This window comes from Medicago sativa, chromosome 6 (assembly GCF_051527215.1).
Source record: "Medicago sativa cultivar Bolivia chromosome 6, Bolivia_mono, whole genome shotgun sequence".
Classification (NCBI taxonomy): Eukaryota; Viridiplantae; Streptophyta; class Magnoliopsida; order Fabales; family Fabaceae; genus Medicago; species Medicago sativa.
This window is the reverse complement of record NC_140754.1, coordinates 87,551,643-87,569,803: the sequence shown is the minus strand read 5'-3', so window position 1 is coordinate 87,569,803 and position 18,161 is coordinate 87,551,643. Positions and strand designations below refer to the sequence as shown.

At 32.9% G+C, this 18,161-nt stretch overlaps 2 protein-coding genes across 2 annotated transcripts; both read left to right on the top strand.

Moving 5' to 3' along the window:
• The first annotated feature begins 13,125 nt into the window (after positions 1–13,125).
• LOC146917835 (uncharacterized) lies at positions 13,126–15,459 on the top strand. Its single transcript, XM_085721949.1, has 3 exons — positions 13,126–14,281; positions 14,592–15,395; positions 15,440–15,459. Exons 1-3 carry the CDS (start codon positions 13,126–13,128, stop codon positions 15,457–15,459), a joined length of 1,980 nt encoding a protein of 659 aa, XP_085578075.1.
• A 1,140-nt stretch (positions 15,460–16,599) lies between these two features.
• LOC146917834 (uncharacterized) lies at positions 16,600–17,226 on the top strand. The gene has a single exon (XM_085721948.1). The coding sequence runs from the start codon at positions 16,600–16,602 to the stop codon at positions 17,224–17,226; it is 627 nt and encodes a 208-aa protein (XP_085578074.1).
• Positions 17,227–18,161: the final 935 nt, after the last annotated feature.

Here is an 18,161-nt window from a genome sequence, read left to right as displayed (position 1 = left end):
ACTTGACTAAAGCACCAATTAGTTTCAGTCCACTAACCAAGGTACATTGTATTATAATTTCAGAAATACGTTGTTTGAAAAGAAAAAAAAAATCAATACAAACAAACTACCCCAATTCTTGTAATATCTAATGGTGTAGTGGATATATTAAACTGAATTCCAACTTTAATTATAATATATGTTTGATTTTTTCAATAACGTGTGTACTAAGAAATCGTTTTTCAAAGACCAATTTCTGCTCTGAATAAATTGGATTTAATCTTTGGTACTGATTAAATTGGACAGCGAGAAAATTGTGAGGGATCAATTGTGTCATTACTCTAAAATTTGAAAATCTAGCATGTTGGATGGAAAAAAAATATCTCATTTCTTAGAGACATTCTTAACTCATTCTCAAAATTTGATACCAAAAATAATGTGTAGCTACATGCAAGTCCTATATATGCAATGATTAGAGAATGCAGGGTCGTTGGTTTCTAATGTGGTAAATCCTCTTTGGAATTGCTCTTGGTAATAGAAAACTTCCATGGGAAACAAAGCAACAGAGAATAGCTCAAAGATGCCAAAATGCTTATGTCGTCTCTCATGAAAATTTGAAAATATCAGAGGTTGGATGGCCGCCATCTTATTCTTCTAGCCATTTTTCATGATTATGTGAACCTATTTGAAGGTAATGCATTTTGAACCATGTATTCTCCATCAAATTCTGCTCACCTTGATTGTCATTGCATATTTGGATAACTAGCTTTTTAGAAGTTAAACACTTCAATTCTTTTTTATTCGCTTAATGATAATAATGTCATTGTTTTAAAGAATTGTGTTTGTTCAACCAACATTAGACAACTTTTGCGACAACTTTTAAAGTGGTTAACTCATGTGACAGCGTTTCATTCACGGTTGAGGTATTTTATTCAAAATTTAGCACTTCATTTGATAGATATTCTTAAAAATTGTTTTTATTTTAGTCAAATGTACTTATACTTGAAAGTTGATTACAGTTTTGCTTTTACTTCAGAAATAAAAAATTGTTAATTTAATTAGTTGCAGATAGAAGTTTTGGACCTCAAAGTGTGATGCACCGTCATTCATAGTCTCTATATGTATTGAAGTTGCAAATACATTGTTAGTAATTTTATGGATTAAATTGAGCAACAAAAAAATATTCGAAGTTGTTAAAGTCCTTTCAATTACTTTCTTATCGTTGTGCTATCTCTGAAAAGACCTTCTATTGATTGTAAGATATAGATAGGGTTGGAAATGAGTCGAGTCGAACTCGTCTGAGCTTAGCTTGACTCGATAAGAATTGACTAAGCTCGAAACTCGACTCGAGTTCGATACGAACTATTTTTCTAACACGAGTTCGGCTCGTTTAAAGTTCACGAACAACTCAGTCCGGCTCGTTAATTTCAACTCGTTTGCTCGAGTAACATAATTCAAAAGTTTTTTTTTTTTTTGTTTTTGTCAAAAAAGTACATCTTTAATGACCTGACCTTTTAAACTGTTGACCATGGTGGTATGAAGACCACGAAGTCAAAAAGCATGCGCACAAGTAAAAGAGCATGCACACCTACTACTGTTGTGCTGCCCATACTAATTATAATGTGCTTCACCAGTGTGTGTAAAGTTACCGATGCGGGACAAATTATAGTGTACATAAGCGCAGTTAAAAGCCTAAGTTTGCACTAGTTTATTATTAGCTGCTTCTTTTTTCTCGCTTTTCTTATTATTTTTTTTTAAGGATCTCTTTTCTTATAATTAGTATACATATAATTTTAGTATAAGAGGAAGCCTGTAATAAATTATATATATATATATATATATATATATATATATATATATATATTATCGAGTCAGTTCATGAACCAAATTCAACGAGTTAATTATCAAATCAAGTTCCGAACTATTGTCGAGTTGCTTCGGTTCATTGCCAACCCTAGATATAAACTTTGGATAATGCGGAATTTACTGGTTAAAAAGTACGGGGGAATGATATGTTAGCATTTTTTGTTTTGTTTACAAAGGCAAATCAAAGTGAAAATAAACTAGATTAAAACTTAGAGTTAGTCCAACATTAGTCTCCAAAATATAATTAATATATCACTTTCAAATATAACTAGCATGGACACCCGTGCCAAGCACGGGCTAGAACGTCGTTATATTTGATGGAGGGAATATTGTGATGTATCAGGTGTTACTTAAAATTTTAGATGGAGTTTTGGTTGTATCATTATCACTTGTGTGGTTTCTCTTTATCCAAATTGTCGATCTACATCAACGTAGGCTCCCACAGAAAGCCCAACGGTGGTATCACATCCGGGTTCGACGTTGTGGAGGAGCGAGAGTTGTTCTTGGTGGTGGACTACAGACAAAAAGATCCTAACACTTAATGGAGAGATGTTAATGTCTCAAGTGTGAGTTAAAATTCCGTATTGTATGCAAGAGTAGATGTGAGAAACATATAAGTGAAATGACTCATATACATAATGCCTTAAGACTTTGAAAGAAGATAGGATGTGAATCTCACTTCTGTGATTGATCTTAGCTTAATGTGATAATACAATCCATTGTAGGATCCTAGCCTAATGTGATGATTTGTTTCGTTATTTTTTGAGTGTCATTTGTTTAATTTTTCATCTTAAATTTTAGTTTTTGAATGTGATTAGCTTTCATGCACAAAAAAAAAATAACCTTTGTCATTTCGAATTCCTTCACTTATGGTATTTCATGGGATCTTGCAATGGAAAAATGTATATGTATGATGCGTTGACAAAATACATATTCGTTAGACATTTTAAATAGATGTACATATTTTCAATAAATCTAATATTTTGGTAGCATAATTGCCCAGTAATATTGAACAAATCCATAAAATCACCAGCAATTCATTATGTTTCCTATGCTCTCACGAATAAAACGCACACTCCTTATTTTTTTTTTCTCTTTTCATTTCTATCAAGTTCAAATTCATTTTTAATCTTATTTTCTTTTATAATTTACTTTATCTCTTCTCATGAAAGAAAGAAACAAACACCCCTATATGAAACTGCCGCCAACCCATTTTTTTTACCATGTCGTGTCTCTGACCTTATGTGATATCTCACCAGATCACATACATAATAGTCTCACACTTAAGGGAGAGATGTTTATGTTTCATATGTGAGTTAAACTTGTGTGCAATAATATACATTGAGTAACATATAAGCAAGAAGAACAATATACCTAATGTCTTAAGATTTTACGCAAAGATGTGATGTCAATCTCACTTGTGGAGTTTCTCATAGTCAAATGTGATGGTCCAATCCATTGTAGACTCCCTCAGAACTCTAAACATTATAGTGAGTTAAACTTGTGTGCAATAATATACATTGAGTAACGTATAAGCGAGAAGAACAATATACCTAATGTCTTAAGATTTTACGCGAAGATGTGCTGTCAATATCACTTGTGGAGTTTCTCATAGTCAAATGTGATGGTCCAACCCATTGTAGACTCCCTCAGAACTCTAAACATTAAAAAAAAAAAATTAGTTTTTGAATTTCATTTGTTTAACTTTTTATATCAAGTATAAGTTTTTGGATGTCATTTGCTTTCATACAATTTTTTTATCCAATCAATATTATATCAAATACCTCCATAGTTGGTCTTTGGGTGAACGAACATGCGAATGGAAAAATACAAATGTGTTATGCTGAATTGAAAAAGTACATGATTATTAAACATTTTATAAAGATGTGGCGTTTTTTTAACCGAGTCTATTTTTTGGTGAAATATTTACTCTTAAATTTCCAACACTTTTTAACTGACCCATAAAATTGTCAGTAACTCGCTATATTTCCGATACTTCCATGGACAAAACACACACTATTTTTTTCCCTTATCATTTCTTTCATGTTCAAATTTCTTTTCATATTCTAATTTAATTTTATTGTTGCTAAATTTATTTCTCTCGTTTCATGAAAGATGGGAACACAAACTTCCCTCCGCAAAAACACCATTAATCCATTTTTTTTAACCATGTTGTGCCTTCGACTAACCTTATTTGACTATCAACAAATTACAGACGCATTGAGTCTCACACTTTAGAGATATATGTTCATGTGTAAATTGTGACTTAAAGTTCCACATTATTGGATGCCAAAGTAGACGTTGAGAAACATATAAGTAAGATGACCAATACACCTAATGCCTTAAGGTTTTGGATAATGATGTGATGTCAATCACAATTGTGTGGTTTCACTTAGCCTAATGTGATAGTCCAACCTACTGTAGACACCCTTAGAACTCTCAACATTATGATAAACGGTTTCGTTAGTTTTGGGATGCCAATTATTTAATTTTTATATCAAATTTATGTTTTTGGGTGTTGTTCACTTTCATGCAATATTTTTTAATCAATCTCTAAGATATTAAATTCCTTATCCTTTGATCTTTGGTGGAATTTAACCATAGATAAACACTTAAGTGTTATGCTGAGTTAACAAAATATATGCTTAGTAAATTCTTTATATGTTGTTGCGTTTTTTTACCCGAATCTAACTATTTGGTAAATTAGTTTTTTTAACGCAATCTAACTTTTTGGTAAATTAATTACACAAAAATCTTACACTCCTTCAACAATTTCATAAAATCACTTGCAACTTACTTCGTTCTTTATAACCTCATGGACAAAATACACAATTCTTATTTTTTTTAACCGGTATCAGTTCTCTCAATCTCAAATTTATTTTTCATCTTCTAATTTCTTTGATCTCTTCTCATGAAATAAAGGAACAAAAACACACTTCTAGTAAATTACCATTAATCTACCTTTTTGATCATGTTGTACATCGGTTTGACCTTATTTGGCTATGTCACGTAATTACGGACACAGAGAATGTCACACTTGAGGGAGATATGTTATCGTGTAAAATAAGAGTTAATGTTCTACAATGAAAGGAATAGTATATATTGAATAAGATATAAGTGAGATGACTCACAAACGTGTGCCTAAATAATTTGGGAGAAATTGTGGTGTCGATATCATTTGTCTAGTTTCTTTTAGCCTAATGAAAAGATACAACCCAATGTAGGTTACACTTGCAGTCCCAAAATTATGATGATTTGTTTTGTTAGCTTTTGAATGTCATTGGTTTAATTTTTTTATGTTAAATATTATATTTTGGAAGTCGTTCGCTTTCATGCAATTTTTATTTGTCAAGGCGGTAACTTTTTTTTATTTAACCTCTATTATTTTAAGTTCCTTCACTTTTAGTCTTTAGTGGGATATGACAAAGGAAAAACGTTTATGTGTTATGCTGAGTTGAAAAATACATGTTTATTGTACATTTTAAATTGATGTGACATTTTTAATGAGTCTAATATTTTTGGTAGAATAATTACTCAGTAATATCCAACTCCTTCAACAAACTCATAAAACTACCCACAACTCACTCGTTTTCCTTGTCATTTCTTTCTAGTTCGAATAATTTTTCTAATTTAATTTCTCTCTTCTCATAAAATAAATGAGAGAAAAAAAAACACATCTCTATGAAACCACCACCAAGCCACCTTTTTTACCATGTTGTGCCTCTGGCCTTATTTGACTATTTCATCATATCATAGACATAGAGAGTCTCACGTTTAAGGGAGAAATGCTAATTTGTCATGTGTGAGTAAAAATTCTATATTGCCAGCAAGATTTGATATTTATGAACATATAAATGAGATGAGTAATATACATATTGTCTTAAGGTTTTGGATGAAGATGTGAGGTTTCTCATTCTGAAACACAATACCTTGGTATATGTTCCTCATCAATATTATTGGACATCCAACTTTAAATCTTAATTTGTGGTTTGAAATATGCAGCTGTTATTATCATTCAAGAACTCAATTGAATACCATTTGCTTTGTAGCTTTTTATTTTGGTCAGATTGACAAACCGAATCAAAGCTAATATTTTCCTTCTCGTTTTCTGGAAACAACGATAAAATAATATTGTTAAAGTGCTCAAATGGGTCCAAAGTTTGAGCAAGTATCCCTCGCTCTTGATTTTTTTGGAGATCTATATATTTTCCAAATTATTTGGATAAACAAAGTCAATAAGGGAACACAATGAATAAGTTTGATCTAACCCACTTGTTTTGGCCTGGGACTACTTTTAAGGTCTCGTGTTTGATTCTCTCTGCTGCCTTCATATCAATTTTAAGGTCTCGTATTTTCTTTTCAAATCCATGTATCAATGCTTCATTGATTTTCAATGGAATATTGAAGGATGAACCGGTTGTACGAACACCTGGAATTAACATGTAAGCTGTGACCCTAGGAAAAAATCGTCAAATTGATAATAGATTAGAGCCTCATAAGTATGTGGATAGCAGTTCAATTTCTGCCTCATGTGTATGGAAAATATTCGGCTGAGATGAGAGAACTCGTCTTATGTATCCCACAGGTTTTCCAACTAAGATTAGTCACTGCTAAGCGGTGATGTAAGCTTTATACCAATTTAATGATAACTCGAAAAAATATCAAATATAAAATTAGTTACCAAACTTAATTGATACATTTAATTAGTATATCTAATAAACATTAAAAATCAATATTTATTATTATTAATAATAATATAATAATAATAAGAACAATAATATTTAAAAATTGATAATTTCAGCAAGCATTTATTTTGTATTATTTTCGACCAAAAATTTTCATCAATAAGTCAATCGATTGTTAGAGCATCCACAATAGACCTCTCCTTTTGGTTGCTTAAATGAGTCTCTATGTACATGTCACTTGCTCTTATAATTAATACTTAATAAGATTCAATCTTTCAAACTCTAGGAGTATATATGTTACCAGAATAACTCAAGGACTTTCTCTTAGTGCGTTCCTTTTATTTTTCTTTTGGTTTTCTTTACTTTTTATTTTCTTGTTATTTACTTTTTTCTTGGTTTGGTGTTTGCCCCTCAGCTTTTTGCTTAGCTTTATTGAGAAGGTTTTGGCCCATCCCCCAACTCCTTTTGTTCTTGTTTCCTTTTATTTATGCATTTATAAAGTGATGCAGCTGGTTCATAATTGAACTCCATTTAACTAAAAAAATAAAAAATCTCTCAAACTCAACACTTCAAAAAATATTAAATGGGTCTTAGTAATAAATACTTGTTGTGCATTTTATATTAAATGTGTAGTTTTTTAATAAATAATAGTTGTTTTCAATAAGAAGTTATTACTTTCAGTTGCTTTAACATGTGCAATATTGCTTCTAAAAACCCATAGGTCTAGCCACTATATATGTTCTACACCTAATTTTCTAGTTCTATCTAGTGGAGGTTCGGTTTAAAATTAACATAAAAAAAAAATACACATTTGTTGGCTAGTGCCCCTTTTAAAATAGATATATTTTGATTAATGTGTATATACACTCTTTACAACTTTGTTTGTATGAGAGGTAGTACAATACTTATATTATTGAGTAAACGTGTTATATTCAAAATATTGATTGTTATAACGATTTTTTTAAATTACCATTTACATGCTCTTCAAAGTCAAATGAGGTTTGGGTTTTATCATTTTTTAAAAGTGAAAACGAACCAAACTGAATCGATGGTGTACGGTTTGGTTCGACCAAAACTGCATTTAAATAAAAGAGGAATTCCCTCAAAAAAAAAAAATAAAAGAGGAATTTTTTTTTTCTTCAAATGTTTGTATTCATTTAATACTGAAAATAAAATATATGAAATTCCGTGAGAACACATAATTCAGAAATAAAGTTGCAATAAAAATTTAGATTTTTTTTTAGCAAAATTCAGAAATAATCATAGTAATAAAATTCAGAAAAACTTTTGCAACGTAAGAATCTAGAATATGTCAAAAAAGAAACTTAAGAATCCAGAAGAGAAGCTGCAACAAAGAAAAATGAAACCCTAATTCAAAATTCTTATAATGTAACACTAATCCAAACAACACAAAGAAGAAAAATAAACAAAAGCCTTAAAAAGACTAAAATACACACTTATTACATATGATTCGTGGTATAAAATGAGTAAATGACAAATTACCACAAAAACTAAAGTTTGGCCCTGACAGTTAATATAGGATGCGCGACCTTGAACTGAATATATAGATAGGAAACTACTTTGTTCTCAATATTATAAAGGTCTCTGCAAAATAATGAACACATTGTAAATAAAACCGATAAAAGAAATTTCAATAATGTTGAGTTTCCTCCCAATTAGAAGAAACACAACCAAACTGGAAGGAATTAAAGTCGATTAAACTGAGATACACTTTAGTTATAAATCCGATAAGTTCTTTGTAAATTTGAGGAACATTGAGTAGCAATATGGTCATCCGCAAACAAATATATGGGAAAATAAATATGTTACATTAATAGCAAAAGAAATTTAATGAATAAGATCATATCGTTATATGATGAAAATAATGTCTCAAATGAAGCATTTTCAAAAATGATATATAGTAGACAATTATTTGGAACAAAATATAAATCATGAGAGAATTGGAACAAAATATAAATCATGAGAGAAGATTCAAGATCCCTTTCGTTTATGCCTTTCTTCAGCTTCAAAATCAATTTCTCAACAAATTATTTGATAACTAACATTCTCCCTCTTATTTTCTCCGGTACAGCTAAAAATCCAACTATTAGCAATAAAATCCTAAACCATGGTCACAAACCATGATGAAGGGGAACGGTCTGATGCAATCAACAATAAAATTTGATGAAATTGTAGGAACTAAAGGTGTTCTTGATCTTCTTACTGTTCTCAAAACCATTTTTGAAAAATCGTAATAGTGATGAGAATAGGATGGGAGATAAAGATCTGAGCTATTTTATTTCCTATTTGTGACAAAAAGAATCATTACCTTTCACTATTTTATTTTGGTTTTAATTTGATTTTAATAGGTGAGAAAAAATTCAACGATAGTCTTGAATTAGACCAATTGTCAACATTCTTTTTTAGGACTGTTATAAGTGTTGAATAATTTGAATTTAATTTCATTAATTGGTAGTTGATAGTTTCTTGTTTGATTTGATATCAGGCAATTAAATTTCTAGATATCATTTTGATCATAATAATAAATCGAATGATTTCTTAAAATAGAGGCAGTATATGGAAGTATGTGTTGAGAATGAAATACCAGGTGCTAAGCATATACCATGTAATGGAAATTTGATTTTTTCTAGCATTAATTAGCCTGACATTAATTAGAATAAGACTATAACATGCCACATGTACTTTTGAATGAAAATGGTTTCACTTGTTTATATTGTAGATGTAGATGTAGATTGTAGATGTAGAGAAGGATACGGATAGAGATATTGATAGTTTAGCCGAGATTGTTGTCTTTTTTTTAATATAATTTTAAAATAAATAAAAAATATGGGTATGAAATAAAGGCAAATAAATATTATTGATGTTGATGAGTGACTCAAACAACCATAAGTATGTGTTTTATCATGCAATTTGTAAAAAAATTAACAAAAAAGTTTGAGTATGTGTTGATGGCAGAAATAAATAAATATGGGGAGATAAAAATGGAATGCTTGATTAGGTGATAAAGAGTATTTGATGCATGTGAACTAATTTATCAAATGAAATGAATGGATGACTTTTGATGTTAAAATAATTTATGTGAAATAATATATATCAACGCCATGTTTAGTGAAAATGAGTGATTGACAATAGAAACGAAAAAACTTAATAAAATAAATCAGTTCTTATGAATAGGAGCAAATGAAAATAATAAAAAAAATAGTGAGATTTAGATAAAATTCATTGAAAAAAAAATAACCAAAATAAATTTTCTACATTTTCGCAGGGGTCGGTCTTATTCTACAACATACATGAATAGTTTGCACCACAAAAATGTAAGATAAAAATATAATATCTTGAGAACTATCAACTAATATGTTACCCAAAAATACTTGAGAATTCTCTGTTTTTTTTAAGGAAGAATTCTCTTTTATATGCACAACTTCAACGTTGGAAGAACAAAACATTGACATGCCTTTCACATATCTCTCATTATTAATAGTGGCAAAAAAAATAGTTTTGAAATGAAGAAATCTGATTCAAAACGTCTTTCAATTACGTTGCTTCAAATTAATAGAAAAATAATGAAATTCATTAAAACGTGAAGCAAACTTTTTCAAAAGGTGTAAATATATATGGGGATGAAAACCCTAAAATTAACAGAGCCGACAGATAAACCTATAAAAGGGAATCAAAATTCGGAAGGAAAAAAAAAAGTGCCTAAATCAATTTGATAATAATGAAATCAATAAAATTGAATTGGTCAGGAGGTAGAAATATTTGCATTTCAAATAAATGATATTATAAACAATTTGTACGAAAGGAAGATGCATATACAAATGATGAAAGACAAATTGACTATATATAGGAAAAAAAACTCAAGACTGGCTAACTTAATATGATGATGAGTTGATTACAATTTGATTGGATGATAATTAAGAATTATGTACCAACATGTAATTGGTACATATCTTGTCATAAGCCGTTAGAACTCGAGGGTATCATAGGATGAATATGTGAATTTGAACAAAATACATGGATATATACAACATGTAGTGGAGTAATATCATAAATTGAATCAATTTTTGAAATTAGAGTGATGAAAAAAATATGTTATGAAGAAAAGTGTTTCAATAAAATAAAAGAGAGATTTTGAGAATAATTTTAAAATTTTAGTATGAATTCTAAATGATGTGAAGATGTTTGAGACGGACAAACAATATTTATAGGAAAAAAGAAGCAAGTAAGTCACATCAATTATGCCATTAATTTAGTAATGAAATCAGTAACACATTAAATAGCAAAAATAATTTGAATAAAATATTCCATTTATTTTTTTGTCATTATAAGCCTTTTAGTCAACTTGCATAATCATGTCAATTACATAAGTCTTGCACAAATCACATAATATGTACCAATTACACAAAACATTAAATGCACCTTTCAATATAAGGATGCCATGTGTACTATCAAAATAAAATAGTGCAAATATATATAATAGAGATACTTGACCACATCTAAATTTGACACATGCATTTAAATTTGACATACGTAATTATTGTTTACCACATCTAAATTTATAGTTAATGAAATTTGTTGATGGTTTATAAGTTTCGAAATCTAGTATATCAATTAATCATTTATTAAATGTGATTAATTAACCATGTATTTGAACTGTGTTAATCAATTAAAAAGTTCTTTAAATTTGATTGTTCAAATCATGCAATCTATTAAAAATTTCTTTAATTAACCAGGTATTTTAATGACAAATGTTAGGGGTTATATTTTAAGATTAATATCTATTATTTTGTTCGGGTTTCAACCGAAGACTTCCAACTTCTTTCTCTTAGCTCTAAGCAGTTGAACTTCATGTAAGCTGCATCATTTTACACAGGACTCATTTCTAAAAGTTACCCATATTAATTAATTTCACCATATAAGAAAGATAGTGTGAAGGAGTGTGTTGATCGCATTTCTATTATTTTTTATTGCATATGATTGAAAGCTAAGACGTTTCATTTATTCTGATGGATGTTTTTAATAATGAATGTTTTTTTAGCTTATCCTATTTAATCGTTCAAATAAAGGAAACGATGATTTCTCTCCTATTTTATTTTTTGCTCATGGACGACATAACAAGGGAATCTGCTAAAATATGAGTTTTATTTATAGAATACAAATAAACAAGTGAATGATCAAAATAATTAAGGACTACTTATTCATTAATGGAGGCTATAGGAAAGTGGAAGATTAAAGATCTAACATTCACAAAGTTTATTATTCATAACAAGAAGAAATCACTAAATAAAAAAAGTGTAATTTGATTGCAAGTATATTTATTCATATCGTCAATGAGGAATTTCAAATCTCACATCTCTATATGGTTTTCGATGTACATAAAGAATTGGGTCTGTTTCTTCTCAAATGAAAGCAGCTATTATTTTGATTGTTTAAAAGAATAGTTGGTTTCACTTGTCTTCTCATTTATTTTGTCAAACCTCCATAATGTTCCTTTATTTTAATTAGCTGTCTTTCGGCTATGTTTAATCTCTTCTCCTACCATTCAATTTCTCAAAGCACAAACGGCCAAGAATTAAACGCAATCAATAGTGAAGGTTCTATTTTTAATGATGGTGTTATTAGCATTAATGAAGGAACACAAGAGCTTCATGGGGATTGGCTCCTTGTATCAAGGAGAAAAAAACCTTCCAATAGCCAACAGCCAAGCCACACAAAGCAAGCCAATAATTCCAAAGCTAACAGATTCTCTGTGCTAAATAACATGGCCCACCAAACCAAATCAAAAAGCAATTTTCCTAGACCTAACCCTTATGATACAAAACGTGAGTCAAATACTACCTCCGTCCCGGTTTAATTGACCTACTTTGGTTTTTCACACAGATTAAGAAAAGTGTATAAATAAAGGGGAAAGTGGAATATATTGTATTGGGAATGATAAAAGTAGTATTATTTAGTGTTATATTGTATTGGGAATGATGAAAGTTGTATTGAAAATTGAAATGAGTCAGTTATTTTGGGACACTTTTTTTTAGAAAATGGGTCAGTTATTCCGGGACGGAGGGAGTACACCAACAGAATTAAAACGCCGCCGCAATAATGAGGACAATGATGAGTCAATCATTGCATCTCTCTCTCTCACCCCTAAAACCTTTACCCGCGGCCCCACACACAACAAAAAGCTTAACCCTAAAGATCCTATCCTAGAAAGAGTCACGCAAGCTGTGCCTAGCCCTTCTAAAAATAGCCAACCAAAAAACATGTCGGCCCCACCTTCTTTCCCCACCAAACCGGTCTTGTCTAACCCCCATTACAGCATAAAATACGAAACTGCCATTCCCATCTCCAAGAAAACCCAATTTACTGAGACTTCCAGTAAAGAAAATGCTTTAAACTCCATCGACCTTACCACTCAAGTGTTGGAAGATGAAGCTATGCTCAGCCATGAGAACCTTGACAACTTGAATATGAATATTTCAGTGGCCAATGAAAATCATGAGACCTCCATCGACAGAAAGGAGGACATGATTACTTAGTTTTTTTCCTCTCCTGTGTTCTTCCTTCCTTCATTATTAATATGGAAGCTCTTCTCGATACTTCAATCCTCTCTTGGAATATTAGAGGGGCCCTAAACAATAATGCAAGAAGGCAGCTGAAAGATTTACTGAGAAAGTATCATCCAACATACTTAGCTATCTATGAAACCCACTCTCCTTATGCTAAGAGTTCTTCTTTCTGGAATAATATTGGTTACACTCCTGTCCACATTATAGAAGCAAATGGTCACTCCGGAGGAATTTGGCTTCTGATCCACACAGCTTCTACAACTTTATCTTCTGTTCTTGATTTCAATCAGTACTCTATCACATTCACTATAAGTCGTGGTTCCGCATCCACTAATTGCACTTGTGTGTATGCGAGTCCCAATCCCACCAACCGCACTAATTTCTGGAATTATCTTACTACCATCAGCAACTCCATCAATGGTCCTTGGTTGCTCATTGGTGATTTCAACGAAACTCTTCTCCCTAGTGACCAAAGAGGTGGAATTTTCCAGCACAATAGAGCTGCTCTTTTTTCTACATTTATGCACAATTGCAACCTGCTTGACATCACTACAACAGGTGGGCGATATACTTGGCATCGGAACAATAATGGCATCAGAATTCTCTCCAAAAAGCTCGACCGAGGCCTTGCTAATATTGACTGGCGCATGTCCTTTCCTGAAGCCTCTGTGGAAGTGCTTTGTAGGCTTCACTCTGATCACAATCCCCTCCTTCTCCGTTTTGGAGGTCTTCCTTTAGCTAGAGGGCCTAGACCATTTCGTTTTGAAGCTGCTTGGATTGACCACAAAGATTATGAGAACCTGGTAAGAAACTCTTGGAACTCCTCTAATCACAACACCGTCAATGCTCTCAATAGTGTCAAAGACAACTCCATTATTTTTAACCATGAAGTCTTTGGCAATATTTTTAAAAGAAAGAAACATGTGGAAAGCAGGCTCAAGCGTGTCCAAAATTATCTTGAAAGAGTGGACTCTCTAAGACACACTCTTCTTGAAAAAGAGCTTCAACAAGAATACAATCATATTTTGTTTCAGGAAGAGATGCTTTGGTATCAAAAATCCAGAGAAATGTGGGTGAAGTTTGGAGACAAAAACAGCGCTTTCTTCCACACCCAAACCATCATCCGTAGAAAGAAAAACAAAATTCACAGCCTTCAGCTTCCCAATGGTATTAGGACCACCGATTGTGACATTCTTCAAGATGAAGCCCATAAGTACTTCAAAGACTTTTTCACCAAAAACCAGCCCCCCCCCCCCCCCCCCCCCCCAAAATCACAGCTACAACACTGACAACCACCCCACCATTGATGAGCAAGGTGCGGCCTCCCTCCTTAAACCTGTCACCAAAAATGAAGTCTTAGCCGCCTTCAATACCATGAAACCTTATAAAGCACCAGGACCAGATGGCTTCCAATGTATCTTTTTTAAGCAATACTGGCACATTATTGGAGATGACATTTTCCATATGGTTCAAACAGCTTTCCAAACTGGTACCTTTGACCCACAAATATCTGACACTCTCATTGCCCTCATTCCCAAAACCGACCCTCCCAACACCTTTAAAGATTTTAGACCCATTAGCCTTTGTAACATTGTCTACAAGCTCATCACCAAAGTCTTGGTTCACCGCCTCAGACCGATTCTCAATGTTATTATTGGCCCCTACCAAAGTAGTTTTCTACCTGGTAGGGGAACTACTGACAATTCAATTGTTTTGCAGGAACTTGTTCACTTCATGAGAAGATCCAGGAAGAAGAAAGGGCTTGTGGCTTTTAAACTTGACCTTGAAAAGGCTTTTGATAATGTCAACTGGGAGTTTCTTAAAAATTGTCTGCATGATTTTGGCTTCCCAGAAATTACCAGCAAGCTCATTATGCATTGTGTCACTTCATCTACTTTCTCAATTTTATGGAATGGTAATAAGCTTCCTCAATTTAAGCCGACTCATGGTCTTCACCAGGATGACCCGCTCTCTCCTTACCTTTTCATTTTGTGTATGGAAAAGCTCTCTGCTGCCATCAACAATGCGGTCTGTCAAAGAAGGTGGGATCCTGTCCGTATCAATAACACCGAGCCTCACCTTTCCCACCTCCTTTTTGCGGATGATGTTCTTCTTTTTACTAAGGCTAAAAGCTCCCAATTCCGAGTTATTTTTGACTTGTTCGATGGTTTCAGTAAAGCTTCAGGACTAAATATTAATTTGTCCAAATCCAGAGCCTTTTTCTCTACAGGGACTCCTCAGGCTAAGATTCACAAGCTCACATCTATTTCCGGAATTCGCAGTACTACCTCTCTTGATAAATACCTTGGCTTCCCCATCCTCAAGGGCCGGCCAAAAAGAAGTGATTTTGCATTCATCATTGAGAAAATGCAGAATAGGCTGGCTTCCTGGAAATGCAAACTTCTCAACAAAGCAGGTAGACTTACTCTCGCTTCTTCGGTCTTATCATCTATTCCCACTTACTATATGCAGATTAATTGGCTCCCCCAAAGCATCTGTGATAACATTGATCAAACAACTCGCAATTTTATTTGGCGAGGCAATAATAACAGAGGTGTGCATCTGGTTAATTGGAATAAAGTTGCTAGCCCGAGGAAATTGGGGGGGTTGGGTCTTAGGCTAGCTAGAGAAGCAAACACAAGCCTTCTTGGCAAACTTGTTTGGAATTTGGTGCAAAAAAATGATAAGCTCTGGGTCAATCTCCTTTCTAGTAATTATGCGGGAGGAGCTGATTTTCTTTTCAATGCTTCGTCACATCGTAATAGTTCTCCTACTTGGTCCTCAATCATCCGTGCTAAAAATGTGCTAAAAGACGGATACACTTGGAGAGCAGGTTCAGGAAACTCTTCTTTTTGGTATAGCAACTGGAGTCCGCTTGGTTCTCTTGGTCCCCAGGTTCCTTACGTCGATATTCATGATATTCACCTCACCATTCATGATGTTATCACCAATGAAGGTAATCACACTCAATCTCTCTACACCATCCTCCCACCCCACATTGCTGATACAATTAACAACACAAGGCTCCTTTTTAATCAAACTATTGTGGATGCCTTTATTTGGCCGCATAACAAGACTGGTATTTACTCCGCCAAGAGTGGATACACTGGTTAATATCTCAGCAGACTCCCCACCATCATCATCATGATACTTGGACCTGGATTTGGAAGCTCAAAGTTCCAGACAAATTCAAATTTCTGCTGTGGTTAGCTTGCCATGAAGCTGTCCCCACGTTAATGTTGCTCAATCACAGGAATATGATGCCTTCGCCTATTTGCTCAAGATGTGGTGAACATGATAAATCCTTGTTCCATTGCATGAGGGACTGTAAATTTTCTATGATTATTTGGAAAAAAATTGGTTTTACTTCTCCTCATTTCTTCTCTGCCAGCTCGGTCCAGGATTGGTTAAAGGAGGGAGCATCTTCCAACCGGTCCAATCTCTTTCTATCTGGGTTATGGTGGATTTGGAGGCATCGAAATCTGATGTGTATTGGGAATGAAACTGTATCCCCAACGTATCTGTGCTCAAATATTCACGATTTAGCTAATACCATCAGGTCGGCTTTTCATATTCCCGTTGCAGCGCCTTCTTCGGACAGATACATTCGATGGAACAACAATAATTTTCAGTGCACTATATTGAACGTTGATGGTAGCTGCAATGGTGCCCCCACCCGAGCTGGTTACGGCGGTATTATTAGAACTCATGCAGGAAGTTTCATCTCAGCTTTCTCAGGCCGCATTCATCACTCAGACGATATCCTTCTTGCGGAGCTTACAGCCCTCTATCAGGGTCTGGTCTTAGCAGATAGCCTGAACTACAACGAGCTGGCATGCTACTCATATTCTATTCTCACTGTTAATCTCATCAAGCAGGAATTAAATCATTATCATGTCTATGCAGTGCTCATTCAGAACATTAAGGACCTCATCAGCTCCAGAAATTACTCTCTTCATCATGCTCTAAGAGAAGGTAATCAGTGTGCAGATTTCATGGCCAAGTTTGGAGCTTCGAATGATGTTAATCTGTTAATCCACTCCCACCCTCCTGAGGGGCTTCTTCCTTTGCTGCGGGCGGATGAGCTAGGAACACTCTATGTGAGGCGCTAGCTTCTGTTGGTTTTTTTGCTTCTGTTGTTTTTCCTTTTTCTTAGCCTTGTAAACCAAAAAAAAAATCTCTTCTCCTATTGTTTTGCCTCAACATTGTTCCATTATTTTGATATGTAACAACAAAATCATTAGCTTTTGTATTATTTATTTATGGTATATGAAAAAGGCAATAATAGATCTACTTTAGTAATCCAACTTTACGTCCCTCCCTTCCTTTAAAAAGAAAAACTTTAGGTCCTCTACTACGCGTTTAAATCATAATAAGAAGACTTAGTAAAAAAAAATCATAATTAAAAGATGTGTAAAAAATATCAATACAAAAGGACCATCGTAACAACTTAATAATGGACTAATGGTGAACTACGTTGATTTGTTTTGTGCTTTATATATTCCTTTCGAATTTTGAGATTCAACGCCTCTTTGGCACCAACCCTTACAATTAAGATTCGGAGGTCATGCTAACAAGTGTCTTAAAAACATTATTTAATAAAATTATAAAAAGAAATTTTGTCTAGCAAACTACAAGTCAAACACATGTAAAATTAATAAATAAATAAATATACAATTTTCTAGGTAGAAGTCATCACTTTTGGAACTTGTTTTTGTGGTCACTCGCGATGAATTTTAAGGGTTTGACTCAAGTTTTTGTTTCAGCTGTTGAGCGTAGGTTTTGATTTTGATTTTGATGGTTAGTTTTTATTGGTTTCAATGGTAGCCCTCAGTTAGGTGGTGTTTAATTGGTTTATCAAATATTGTCTTTGATGTACAATGTGTATAACTTTTCTTTTCGATGTTTCACCTATATATGACACCCTTTGGTATGTCTTTTTCAGTCTCGTATGTTTCTAATTATTTTGTAGAGGGACTTGGTTAAAAAAATTCTTGGCTAATGTCAGACTAAGTAATATTAAATGTACTGGCAACATTTGTCCATC